A 13,788-nucleotide genomic window follows, 5' to 3' on the forward strand; every position below is an offset into this window, starting at 1 on the left:
GGCCCTCCCCCCTTGATCACTAATTGAGAAAATGCCTTACAGCTGGATCTCATGGAGGCATTTCCCCAACTAAAGCTCCTTTCTCTGTGATAACTCCAGGTGTGTCAAGTTGACACAAAATTAGCCAGTACACCCTTACAGAAAACAATGAATTTTGACTTCATAAAAAAATGGACACCAGGCAGATGTCCCCATGTATGTGCTTGGACTTTAGGTCCTGTCTCATCAGCTTCCACAGAGGGCTTCCCCTCAGAAACACAACTGCACTTCAGCATCTCCATCCCTGGGCACGTGACACCCCTGTTACACAGTTGCCAGGCCCAGCAGGGAAAGCTGGCATCCTCCTGACTTGTGCCACTCATGATTATGAGCCTTCCGGAGATAAGACCATAAGCCACTTGCTTTGTCACTTCTGGAGGGTCCACATGCCCTGTGGCTCAGAACAAACTGGTGTTGTGCAGTGCACAAGGATAAAACACACAAGGGGGTCTCTGGCTTCCATGGCGCTGGGTTATTTTCACACAGTGTTTGTTGAAACATGCTCACCCATGACCATGCATTGAAATGTGGCATGTCCATTGTCAGGCCGCTTACATGGCTGATGGACCCACCTGCAATGCCACATTGGACGCAGCTCCTAAGGCACGTCCCATTTGTGGTAAAGTGATCTCTGCAATGTGTGTGACGATGCTGAAGCCGTGAAAGGAGAGTTCTGGCCTAGGCTGCTCAGTGAGAAGCCGTCCTCTGCCTCTTTTATGACCAATTCTCTGTGCAAGGAGCAAGGGGAAAAACTGAAGAAACCTGAATAAAATGTGCGGGACACTTTAACAGAGGGACAGATCTCAGAAAGCGGTCTCAGGCCTCACAAATCTAAGGAGACCGAATTCAGGTTCTAATGCAGAATGGCTGCCCTAGGACCTGATGGCCCTGTTGTCCCTGCCCTCCGGGTTTCTCCAGTCATCTCTCAAAGGCCAGCCAGTTGTATTCACAGGGCAGCTCCATGGGAAAGAGGCAGGATGCGTGCCACTGTCTGTCTCACCTTCCACAGGATAGCGAGGAGACGGTGGCCATACCTGAGCCAGATACCCCAGTGGTTTGTCAGACGACCCCACCCTGTTTAGATCCCCTTTCTCTGTTCATAGCAATCTGTGCTCCGGAAGTGATCTCCACTCCGACAGCCCTCTGCTCACCACTACTGTTCACCAATGCACATCCCAGCTCACCAAAACCAAATCAAACCAAACCAAAACAAACCAAACCAAACCAAAACAAAACAAAACGTTCCTGACCAGGAGCCCTGTCAGTCCCCCTGCAAGCGTTTGTTCTGACCTGACAGTTCCTTTAGTACTAATGATCCCTAACACAGGAATATCTTCATAAGGGTGGTAGATGGGCGCTATAGAAACCGCTTTGCTACAGCTGATATGTGGAATGGTGTGAGGTCTGAGTGGGTCGGGGACCTCTCTAGTCTATGTCACTTTCCGGGCCAAAGTGTATATAAAGCAAGGACAATAAATACTGGTCAAAAAAGCCATGTGTGATTTGGGGCGTTCCCCAACTTCCTCGTATTTTTTGTTTGTTTGTTTATATGATATGCACATGTGTGCATCAATACTCTCATGTGTGTGCATGTGTGTGGGAGAGATGCTTGTGCATGTCAAGTGTCTGTCAGTCTCCACCTTGATGCAGGGTCTCTCATTTAAATTCAGAGCTCAGGCGTTTCCCAATCTAGCTAGCCAGCTTGCTCTGGGGACAGGCGTCGGTCCTCACAGGCTACACAACCCTAATCCAGGGGGTGGGGAAGACGTAGTCTCGGCTCTGTCTCTTGGGTACCACAGACCGCTGGGTACCGAGGGAGAGCAGGTTTGGGGGTCCCTGGACCTCACGGTGGCCCTGGACGACTGGTTCTCACTCTCGGACATCCCAGACTGCTGTATGTCTCAGGAGAGCTGAGAACTGGCCCTCAGCCAGACTCTGGCCCAGGGGCTGAAGGGGAAGGTAGGGAGGGAGCTCTAGCAGGTTACTATGGTGATGAGAGAGTCTGGCTAGCTCAGGTGGCTTGGGTTGGCTGGCAGCTGTGGCTGGAGCTCAGGAAGACCTCCCGGCAGGTTAGATGCATGGCTCTTTAGAGGGAGACCTGCTTCATTGCTCTGACATGGTGTATCTCAATGAGCAGAGACAGCCCATGGTTTGAAGGCATTTATTGTAGAAATGCAGAGAGAGGGAGGAGGCAAGAGAAGTAGAGGGCAGCCATGGCCATGTGGAGAGAGGGGGGGAAGGGAAGGGGAGAAGGAGAGAAAGGTAAGAGACAAGGAGAGAGCAAGAGCTTTAAGAGAGAGAGGAGGGGCCCGGCAGCCCCTTTTATAGTGGGCTGGGAGTCCCTACTATTGCCAGATAACTGTGGGGCAGAGCTTACCTGGCTGAAGCCAGAATACCAGGAGTTTGGGACATTGTCTAGTAACTGATAGTCACAGGATTATGGAGTTGAGGAGTTGATATGGTGTCAGGCCCTTGTGTCCGGGAGCATAGCTTACAGTTCGGTCTCTTATAGATTTTTCTACTGGGTTTCTGCAGTAATCCTCGCTCGACCAAAACACAGACTGCCTTTCACGGTTCAACACAAACATCCACAGCCAAACACTGGATGGAGGTCAGGGTCTCTTACAGAAGAGTTGGGGAAAGGGTTGAAGGCTCTGAAGGGGATAGGAACTCTACAGGACAACCAGAAGAGTCAACTAACCTGGACTCTTGGGGACTCTCAGAGATGGAGTCACCAACCAAAGGGGAGCATACACAGGCTGGACCAAAGCCCTTGGCACATATATAGCAGACAGCAGCTCAGTCTCCATGTGCCAGGGGGAGCTCCACCCCCTCAGAGGAGAAAGGGAAGGGGAGGGTCTCGGGGGGGGGCAACTAGGATAGGAGGCAACATTGGATGTAAATTAATTAATGTAATTAATTAATGTTTTAAAAAAAAATGCCAAAGTTGAGTCAGCCCAAGAAACAGCAGGCTCACGTGCCACCAAGGAAGAAGTAAAACCAGAGGATCCCAAAGCAGCACTGAAGANTCTCTCTCTCTCTCTCTCTCTCTCTCTCTCTCTCTCTCTCTCTCTCCCTCTCCCTCTCCCTCTCCCCTCCCCTCCCCATGCCCCTCTCCCTTCCCCTCTCTCATCCAGCTCCCTCTCTCTCTGCCCCTCCCCTCCCTATGGGACAAGCAGCTTTGCTCTAGCACATTCTGGCCCAGGCCTAAGAGCAATGGAGCCGGCTGGATGCTCTGAAGCCCTGAGCTAGTATAAGACTTCCCTCCTTTAACTTGTCTATGACAGGCATTGCAACATGGTAACGCAGAATTGACAGGAAGGACACAACATCCAAGTACGGACAGATGGATGGCGGCGGGCGTACAGACAAGCATATTAACGCATGTACCTCTGTCTATCACCTAATCCAGATCACATGTCACCTAATCAAGGCATCTTGTTCCCTAGGCAGTGTGGTAAGGGTTGTAGGTAGTTTTGCAGCCCACACTGGACAGCTCTGTGCATTTGTATACATTAGGACCATTTATCTCATATTCTTGGAGGGTACCTTTGTGACATGTGTTGCCAAAAAAAAAAAAAAAAAAGACACACAAGAATGAATACAAAACCAGCATTTTTCCTGGTAGTCATCACCCTCCCCCTGTCCAGAGCTTGGCCTGGCTTCAGCAGTGACAGATAGGTGCTCACAGAGGAACTCTGACTGTGCGCCTGGGGTGGGGCTCTCCCAGGTAGAGGTTGGAAAAGGCACAGTCACCCCAGAGAGGCCTCGTGTCTGTGGTGTGCCACCCCAGGCTGATTCTGGCAGTAAGTCGGCCTCATTTCCATTGGCTGCAAACAGTGGGGTGATGAGACCATATGTCGCTTGGGTATTAAACAAATCCTAATGAGCTAAAAATATGTTTGTTTTAGCTAATTGACCTCTTTGGCCTTCATAAACCACTTGATAAACATCATCAGATAATGGTTTCCAGAAAATGACTTGTACGTTTCCAGCTCACAGAGTCAGCTCTCTTATCCCCACCGGGAAGACCACCTTCTCTGGCTGCCTGCTGCATCACCGTGGGACTCTACCTGCTGTCCACCAAGCCCAGCCATGTGTTCTGGACAGAACTCAAGTAGCCAGGGAACAGGAAGTGGCCCCACCAGCTGCTAGTCCATGTCTATATAACGCCCCCTACAGGCTGACTAAAGGATACCTGGTAAATGAGAGCAATATGCCCACTAAGAGGCTGCCTGGACAAAGCAGGAGTTCTAAGTGCAGGCTCCATGGTGAGTGTTCTTTGATACCCAGAGCCAGCCAGACATGAACAAAAGTCCACATCGCTTTCATGAGAAAAGGGCAGAATACAGAAAATGCCCCTGGGACTGACTCCCAGGTGTGACCCTGCAGGTATGACAATGACTGATATCCTTTGTGTGACTTAGGACCACAGAGAGCCACTCACTTCTCATGGTGAGCACTGGGCTGAAGCTGAGCCCCTAACTAATGGGGGGGGGGGCTCCATTCACAAAGAGAATGAGGCTCACTAGATCACTTAACCTTACCTGGTCTGAAATTATTGATCTCCATGTCCCTCTCAGCTGTCACACCCTGTGCTAGAGTCCGGACCTTTCATTCATCTTGTAAAGTTGTGAGGTACTGACTTATACCTAGAAGCATAATAAGGGTATAGAAACAAGTTTCAATTCCTGAGGCTGACAATGGCCCTAGACTAAGCCTTTACAGTGTCTGAGATGGTGGTGGCCTAGTCAGGCTCTTCTCGCTGTCACCTGTCCCCATCTGAAATGGTGGGTTGAACTCTCTACTAAATTCCCTGGTGATAAAATATATGCGACACTCATCATAGAGTCTTCATCAGTAACTTCCAGACCCTGCAATGCTTTGTGAAAGCATTCATATTTGATCTACCCAATAACTCAGTCTACAGAACAAGCCAGATACTTTCCCAAACCTATGAATAAACAGTAGCAGAATCAGACCTCCAACTGCGTCTGCCTAATTCCAGAGCCATGGGTGACCCACAGTGGGAAAACGATATTTATTTGTAGATTAACAATTCTCATTTGCAAGACTTTAGTAAAAAAATCTGTGGGTGTAGAAAGCATATCACGGGGCCAAGCATGTGGCAGGAACTCAAACTAAACGCAAGTTTTTGTTATTCTATGCAGACATGGCTCAGCAAGATGAGATGCAATGTTCCTTCCAGGTCAGACCACCCTGGCTTCTTCTTCAGAGTCGCCTGGTTCATGTGCTCGAATTAGACAGGATTAAAGGCTTAGCAGGGCTGGAAGCCTCACATCTAACTCCCACGTTGAGCCCCCAGACCTTCTGTCTGCCTGCTAAGAAGGGCAAGGGAGAGAGGCAGCTACAGGACCACAGTCTTATACACGGTCAAGGGAGCTCTGACCCGGGAGCCAGGGCTCTGGGATTCCAATGATGAGAGAATGGGTTCTGGTGTTGTCCACACTGCTCTGGGTTCTGGCTGGTCCCACGCACCTCTTCCAGCCAAGCCTGGTACTGGATATGGCCAAGATCCTCCTGGATAACTACTGCTTCCCTGAGAACCTGATGGGAATGCAAGCAGCCATTGAGCAGGCGATGAAGAGTCACGAGATTCTGGGCATCTCAGACCCTCAGACGCTGGCCCATGTGCTGACAGCCGGAGTCCAGAGTTCCTTGAGTGACCCACGTCTCTTCATCTCTTACGAGCCCAGTATCCCTGAGGCTCCCCAACAAGCGCCAGCGCTCACCAACCTCACCCGAGAAGAACTGCTGGCCCAGATACAGAGGAACATCCGCCATGAGGTTCTTGAGGGCAACGTGGGCTACCTACGTGTGGACGACCTCCCTGGCCAGGAGGTACTGAGCGAGCTGGGGGAGTTCTTAGTGAGCCACGTGTGGAGGCAGCTCATGGGCACCTCCTCCTTGGTGTTAGATCTCCGGCACTGCGCTGGTGGCCATGTCTCTGGGATCCCTTATGTCATCTCTTACTTGCACCCTGGGAACACGGTCATGCACGTGGATACCGTCTACGATCGGCCCTCCAACACCACCACAGAGATCTGGACCTTGCCCGAGGTCCTCGGGGAGAGATACAGTGCTGACAAGGATGTGGTGGTCCTCACCAGCGGACACACTGGGGGAGTCGCAGAGGACATTGCCTACATCCTGAAGCAGATGCGCCGTGCCATCGTGGTGGGCGAGCGGACGGAGGGTGGGGCCTTGGACCTCCAGAAGCTGAGAATAGGCCAGTCCAACTTCTTCCTCACAGTGCCTGTATCCAGGTCCCTGGGACCTCTAGGTGGAGGTGGCCAGACATGGGAAGGCAGTGGCGTGCTGCCCTGTGTGGGGACCCCTGCAGAGCAAGCCCTAGAAAAGGCCCTGGCCATCCTCACCCTGCGTCGTGCCCTGCCAGGGATTGTCGTCCGACTTCAGGAAGCCCTCCAGGACTATTACACATTAGTGGACCGAGTGCCGGGCCTGCTGCACCACCTGGCCAGCATGGACTACTCAGCCGTGGTCTCTGAAGAGGACCTGGTGACAAAGCTCAATGCTGGCTTGCAGGCTGTGTCAGAGGATCCCAGGCTCCTGGTGAGAGCCACTGGACCCAGAGACTCCTCCTCAAGACCTGAGTCTGGGCCTAATGAGCCTCCAGCAGTCACCCCTGAGGTGCCTGAGGAAGAAGCTGCCCGGAGGGCCTTGGTGGACTCTGTGTTTCAGGTGTCTGTGCTGCCGGGCAATGTGGGCTACCTGCGCTTTGATAGATTTGCAGATGCCTCTGTGCTGGGGACGCTGGGCCCTTATGTGCTGCAGCAGGTGTGGGAGCCTTTGCAGGACACGGAGCACCTCATCATGGACCTGCGTCACAACCCTGGGGGTCCGTCCTCGGCGATGCCTCTGGTGTTGTCCTACTTCCAGGACCCTGAGGCCGGACCTGTACGGCTCTTTACCACCTACGACCGCCGCACCAACATCACCCAGGAGCACTTCAGCCATCGGGAGCTGCTAGGCCAACGCTATGGTAACCGGCGTGGGGTGTACCTGCTAACTAGCCATAGAACCGCCACAGCTGCCGAAGAGTTTGCCTTCCTCATGCAGTCCCTGGGCTGGGCCACACTGGTTGGCGAAATCACCGCGGGTAGCCTGCTCCACACCTGCACGGTGCCGCTGCTGGACTCGCCCCAGGGTGGCCTGGCGCTCACGGTACCGGTGCTCACTTTTATTGACAACCACGGCGAGGCCTGGCTGGGGGGTGGGGTGGTGCCTGATGCCATCGTGCTGGCTGAGGAGGCCTTAGAGAGAGCTCAGGAGGTGTTGGACTTCCATCGCAGTCTGGGCACCTTGGTAGAGGGCACCGGTGGCCTGCTGGTGGCTCACTATGCCCGGCCAGAGATCGCACAGCGGGCCAGAGCTCTCCTGCAATCTAAGCTGGCGCAAGGAGCCTACCGCACAGCTGTGGACTTGGAGTCACTGGCCTCACAGCTCACTGCTGACCTTCAGGAGGTATCTGAGGACCACCACCTGCTGGTGTTCCATAGCCCTGGGGAGCTGGTGGCAGAGGAGGTCCCTCTACCGCCCCCTGCCGTTCCCTCCCCAGAGGAACTCTCCTATCTCATAGAGGCTCTGTTCAAGACGGATGTGCTACCAGGTCAGCTGGGCTACTTGCGTTTTGACGCCATGGCTGAGCTAGAGACAGTAAAGGCCATTGGGCCTCAGCTAGTACGGCTGGTGTGGCAGAGGCTGGTGGACACAGCTGCACTGGTTGTTGACCTGCGCTACAACCCTGGCAGCTACTCTTCTGCCGTTCCTCTACTCTGCTCCTATTTTTTTGAGGCGGAGCCCCGCCAGCACCTCTACTCTGTTTTTGACAGAGCAACATCTAGGGTCACAGAGATATGGACCCTGCCGCTGGTTGCTGGGCAACGCTACGGATCCCATAAGGACCTATACATCCTCGTGAGCCACACCAGTGGCTCTGCAGCCGAGGCCTTTGCTCACACTATGCAGGACCTACAGCGGGCCACCGTAATAGGAGAGCCCACAGCTGGAGGGGCACTCTCCGTGGGCATCTACCAGGTGGGCAACAGCCCCTTATATGCCTCCATGCCTACTCAGATGGCCCTGAGTGCCACTGGTGAGGCCTGGGACTTGGCTGGTGTGGAACCTGACATCACTGTGCCCATGAGCGAGGCCCTTTCCACAGCCCAGGACATAGTGGCCCTGCGTGCCAAGGTGCCCACCGTTCTGCAGACAGCTGGGAAACTAGTGGCTGATAACTATGCATCCCCTGAACTGGGGGCCAAGATGGCTGCCAAGCTAAGCAGTCTGCAGAGCCGATATGCCACGGTGACTTCAGAAGGGGCCTTGGCTGAGATGCTGGGGGCAGACCTGCAAACGCTCTCTGGGGACCCACACCTGAAGACAGCACACATCCCAGAGGATGCCAAAGACCGAATTCCTGGAATCGTGCCCATGCAGGTAAGGTACAACAGAGACTTAGCCTGGTTCAATCCTGCGAGCGACTCATCCAGATGTTGGCGTGTGTGGAAGGCTTACTTCTGGGTTTATGTTTTCACTAGGCCTGTCCTTTCTTCACTTTCGCCTCACTGTCTCTCAGCTCTCTGTCTCCACTGTTCCTGGGCAGCTCTATAGACGACTCAACAAATCTAATGTGAAAATTGCAATGGAAGGTCTTACATCTCAGCCAGATAGAAGGCAAGAGTTTCCATGAGTTCCCACTATCAGAACTGGGGAAGGGAGTCATCAAGTTACCTGAGCCATGCTCCCCCCCAACATGAGATTCTCCTTCCCTGAAGCTTACATTACTTGGATCTACAGTGTCCTTAGAAGCAAAGTACATAGACAGGACACAGGTCCTGGGGTGGCTGAGTGCTAAGGCCCAGCCCAGAGGCCTCGGTTGGAAGCCAGCTCAATATCTCCATTCCGAACAATGCACAGCATTGTCATGTGAGTGTCTGATCCAAGGCTCTGCTTGATAGGAAATTTGGAGCAAGGTGTCTGCAGTCAGAATACTTGAAAGCCGGCACCATCGTGCCAGGGAGCACAGGTGCATTAGGCTGGGTGACTGCTGAGAGGGTGTGGGAAAGGAAGGGATCTGGCCAAGGGCATAGTGGACAGCATTCATGGAGGTCCGGCCTACCCAAGCTGCACTAGGGAGAGAAGTAGAGTCCTATTAGGGGAGTTGGACTGGGCTTCCAGGACTCCAGTCTGCAACTTTGTCATGTCTATTTTTTCCAGACTAGCCAGGGCCATGGAGCGAAAGAGTGGGACTGAGTTTGGAATGGATTCCTGGTCTGGCTTTTTGTCTGTTCTTGTCTGTGAGGACCTCGGAGAAGTTAGCCTCTGTCCGTGCTTCCAGATTGTTCTGGAAAGAGGAGAATAACAGTGTCTTCTATATAGGGTCGCTGTCAGTGTGATGGGCTTCAAAGTGCTTATCCCAGGGCCAGGTTCCTCCCTATTCCAGAAGAGAAGATGGGTCCAGGGACACTGAGAAGTGTCTGGCGGTGTTGGAAGCATCAGAAAAGCACTGTACCTGGGCCTTTCATCTCCAGACGCCAAATGAGGGGTTGGCAGACCTGAGCATTCACTGCAAGGATGTCTCTGATCAGCTGACTCAGACACAACATATGGTTCCCACCCCGGCCCCATCAACCACACGCTACCCTCCCAGACACCACTAACTCTCTCCCATTTCCTTAGTAGCCGATGGGACCACCCCGCTCCTGGGCACTGCCACATGCTGCTGTCCTGATACTGAGCTAGGCTTCCCACTCTTCCAGATCCCCTCCCCAGAAGTCTTTGAAGATCTGATCAAGTTCTCCTTCCACACAAATGTACTTGAGGACAACATTGGCTACTTGAGATTCGACATGTTTGGGGACTGTGAGCTGCTTACCCAGGTCTCCGAGCTGCTGGTAGAACACATCTGGAAGAAGATTGTACACACGGACGCCCTGATCATCGACATGAGGTCAGTGGGCTGGACAGTGATCCCGGGTTGAGCCACGGCACTGGCTGAGGACAGTCAGAGCTATAGACCAAAACAGAAGGAAAGACCCCATGAAACAACCAAGGAGCTGAAAGGAACCAGACAACCTACCTGCCAGGGACCTGGCCAGCTAGCCCAGAGGTTTACACCTTATTGACCAGTGGGACCTCAGCACTGATAGCTTTTTAAGCTCCCCTGGTGATCCCAATGTGTGTTTGAGGTGAACAGTTACCCCACATCTGTCGCCTGACAAAACAAAAGAAATCAAATGGAGGTCAGGGACAGAAAAGATAAGCCCGCTGATCCTTGGCCCCATGCCAGCCCTATGTCAGTAGCTCCAAGGGAGATTGTACAGTGTATAATCCTGGTGGTCAGCCCTCTACTGTGGTTGTACTTCTGCAAAATCACCCTCCCAAGACAGCCATTCTCTGGGCATCTCAAAGGGATAATCTGGAAATGAACAGATGCTATAGTAACGAGAAAGCTTTCCATAACAAAATGGTTATTGGATATCTTTGCCCATTTACCTCCCTCTGCTTAAAACAAACAAACAAAATGTGGTGAGACTCCATCATAGACCTCCTTCACCACCTCTGCTCCCCCATGCAGAAGTCCTCAGGCAGTGGCCAGACTCAGGCCTCCCTCCGATCCCGGGTCTTTCGGTGGATGTGTCCCGAGCACCATCCACGAGTATGAGAAAGGTCAGGCTGTATCTCTCCGTTGGGAACCTTTTCCACATCTCTGCTGCAAGAGAAAGGCTCAAGTATCAGCCCATCCAAGCACCCAGGCAGGCTGTAATTGCAGCTCTTGCACGACTCTGAACAGTCACTAGGTGGCGCTGAATCATGGTGAGAGTCTGGGAGATTATTTCCCATGGCCAGGTTTTATAGTTGCCCCAAACCTTAGATGATCATTTTATTCCTTAGACACCTTAACAGACACCAGAGACACCACCGGCCCAAGCATCCTTTTTACTGAATGTATCATTCACATTATTTTAAAGGGAAGCCCCAACTAGAGGCACACAAGGCTTAGATTCCTCTGTCCCTGGGGTTAGGGGTCAGATGCTCAGGTCATGGACATCAATCAGCTGTAAGAGTCTCTTGATACTTGCAGCACTAGATGGAGAGGCAAGGGCAATACAAGCTTGAGAGTAGGCTTCTCCCTCCCAGTGTACCTCCACCATCTTGGGTTTGCTGCCACACCAAGCGTCACTGGTAACTTGTGTTGCTGCTGCACTTGATGGAGTCTGTACTCTATGCATAGGCAGAATGCACACAGAGGAGCAGTCTATGGTTGCTACATGGGAAAGCAATACCAACAAATTCCCAACTGCAGGATTCGTTAGAGCCTTTAATACATTAGTATATAAGGACCCAGGTTCGGTTATTTTATTTTCTCCTCTTCTCATTTTTTTTTTATTTCTTTCTTTTGATGCTGTGGTTGTTGTTGTTTTGAGACAGAGTCTCACTATGTAGTCCCCAGATGACTTGGAGCGTCTCACTATGTAGACCATGCTGGTCTTGAACTCTCAGAAACCCATCATCCTCTGCCTCTCGAGTGCTGAGGTTAAAGGTGGGAGCCACCACAACCGGCCAGTATTTTCTGGAAGCATTAGACCACTGACGCATTTAGTCTCAGGAGGCTAGGACTCTATGGGACCCTCTGGATCATGTCTCCTGTGGAGTTGTGAGGGGTGCCCAGCACTGAGCTACCCTGAAATTAGAACCCTTCTTCACAGGATGAAGCGCCAAGCTGGGGCGGGGGTGGGGGTGGGGGGTGGAACTCACTGAATGCCTCCCTGAGTGCTTAGACCCTCTCAGAGTCATTGGCTCTGCTTCCCTTAGGTTTAACCTTGGTGGCCCCACCTCCTCCATCTCAGCCCTGTGCTCTTACTTCTTTGACGAGGCTCCTCCCATTCTACTGGACAAGATCTACAACCGGCCCAATGACTCGGTCAGCGAACTTTGGACACACACTCAGCTCACAGGTACAGGAAGCCTTCTTCTCCCTGTTCTCTTTCCAAAAAACTTTTGAGTAAATCAGAGAAAAAAACAGTTTGAGTGTATATAAAAAATAACAATGGCAGAATAAGGTCCCTGTTCTGGCCCACTGGACCCAGTCCTGGAACCTTCAGTATCTTGAAAGCACGTGTCTAGAGAAGAAAAGTGGCAGTTGGACGGCTTGACAGTCTTATCTGACGTCACTTAGCTAATAAGGGAAAGATCCAAGATTTAAAGGTTGCTTTGCCAAATAGCTGCATGCCCCCCTCCCATCTTAACAGTATAGCTAGCAGCCTATACAACCAATATAGATCCGGGATGCCCCCCTCAGCTTGCTAATCAAATGGGTGCTATTAGAGATCATCTTGTTTGAACTCTTGGCCCCAGATCATCACAATTGCCTGAAGCAAGGTCCAGATGCTAAGAGGCCCTCCTTTCCTTGCCTGGGCAGGAGCACACCGAAGCAGCAGAGGCAACCTCAGGCCCATAGACTCCTGACTCTCGAAGCCTTATTTCTTGGTGAATCACCTCCCTCCCTCTGCCCAGCACACAGAACCAAGGACTCTGGTGGAGGCCAACAGGGTCCCTCTGACCAGAGAGGCATCTGGCCACTTTCATTTATACATTTACTCATTATATAAGCATTTTGTTACAGTGGCTTCCAGGATTTATTCAATAACATGGAAGATTGTAAAAGGAAAAAAAATCAGATGAATTCCAAATTTAAACAGCTATTTAAAACCAGGTTATAATAGTCTCAGATTTAAAGATTCTATAACTTTGATTGGCCTCCAATATGGGATCTACCAGCTGCCTTCCATCACTAAGACTTAAATGTGAGTGATTCTTACTGAGTTATGTTATCACTGTAAACTCCACACCAGATCTAGAATGCTTACTGTGGAAACGAAAGACAGGAAGGGGAGGGTGGGAGGGAAAAGCAGGGAGATGGGCCTCTTGCTTCAGTGTAATAATTTCATTTTAGTAAATGTTTCTTTGACATATTATTTAATCAAAGCACAATTAAAGTTAATTTCATCTGTTTTCTTTTATACTTGTTAATGTAGCTACTCAAAATGACAATAAAGTCATAAAGTAGTAAATGTCCTTCTGGGAGTCCAGAGCAAAGACTCTCATGTCAGAGTGGGAGGTGCTTTTATTCAGGACATGGTTGCATGCCCTGTCCTCAGGAAAAAACCCAAGCCCTCCTCTATATGACCACACACACAGCACATGGCTGTGCTTGGGCATAGGTACGGCTGTCCCTGTCTCACGGAGGCCGACTGAAGCCGGTGCCCCACGTATTGACACAGATGCGCAAGACTAAACCTGGGGCCCTCCTCGTGACATCCATCAGTGTAAGTGGCAGGGGCTGATTTGACCCCCGTGCTGAATGGCCTCTGTCCTCCAGGTGAACGATATGGCTACAAGAAGAGTGTAGCCATCCTTACCAGTAGTGTGACAGCCGGGGCCGCCGAGGAATTTACTTACATCATGAAGAGGCTGGGCCGGGCCCTGGTCATCGGTGAAGTGACAAGTGGAGGTTGCCAACCACCGCAGACCTACCACGTGGATGACACCCATCTCTACATCACCATCCCCACAGCTCGCTCTGTGGGCGCCGCAGACGGAAGTTCCTGGGAAGGGGTGGGAGTGACACCTAATGTAGTTGTCTCTTCAGAATTGGCCCTTACCAGAGCCAAGGAGATGCTCCAGCGGGCCCTGAGGGGGTAA

The 13,788-nt window shown here is 51.8% G+C and overlaps 1 protein-coding gene across 1 annotated transcript; it reads left to right on the top strand.

Moving 5' to 3' along the window:
* The first annotated feature begins 5,475 nt into the window (after positions 1-5,475).
* On the top strand, positions 5,476-13,788 carry Rbp3 (retinol binding protein 3). The gene is made up of 4 exons (XM_021204213.1): positions 5,476-8,520; positions 9,843-10,033; positions 11,899-12,041; positions 13,466-13,788. Exons 1-4 carry the CDS (start codon positions 5,476-5,478, stop codon positions 13,786-13,788), a joined length of 3,702 nt encoding a protein of 1,233 aa, XP_021059872.1.

Source organism: Mus pahari, chromosome 8, assembly GCF_900095145.1.
Source record: "Mus pahari chromosome 8, PAHARI_EIJ_v1.1, whole genome shotgun sequence".
In the NCBI taxonomy this organism is placed as follows: domain Eukaryota; kingdom Metazoa; phylum Chordata; class Mammalia; order Rodentia; family Muridae; genus Mus; species Mus pahari.

Coding starts and splice junctions, on each gene's coding strand:
- Rbp3 (XM_021204213.1), top strand. CDS start 5,476: ATGATGAGAGAATGGGTTCTGGTGTTGTCCACACTGCTCTGGGTTCTG. Junction 10,034..11,898: donor GCCCTGATCATCGACATGAG/GTCAGTGGGCTG, acceptor TGCTTCCCTTAG/GTTTAACCTTGGTGGCCCCA. Junction 12,042..13,465: donor GACACACACTCAGCTCACAG/GTACAGGAAGCC, acceptor TCTGTCCTCCAG/GTGAACGATATGGCTACAAG.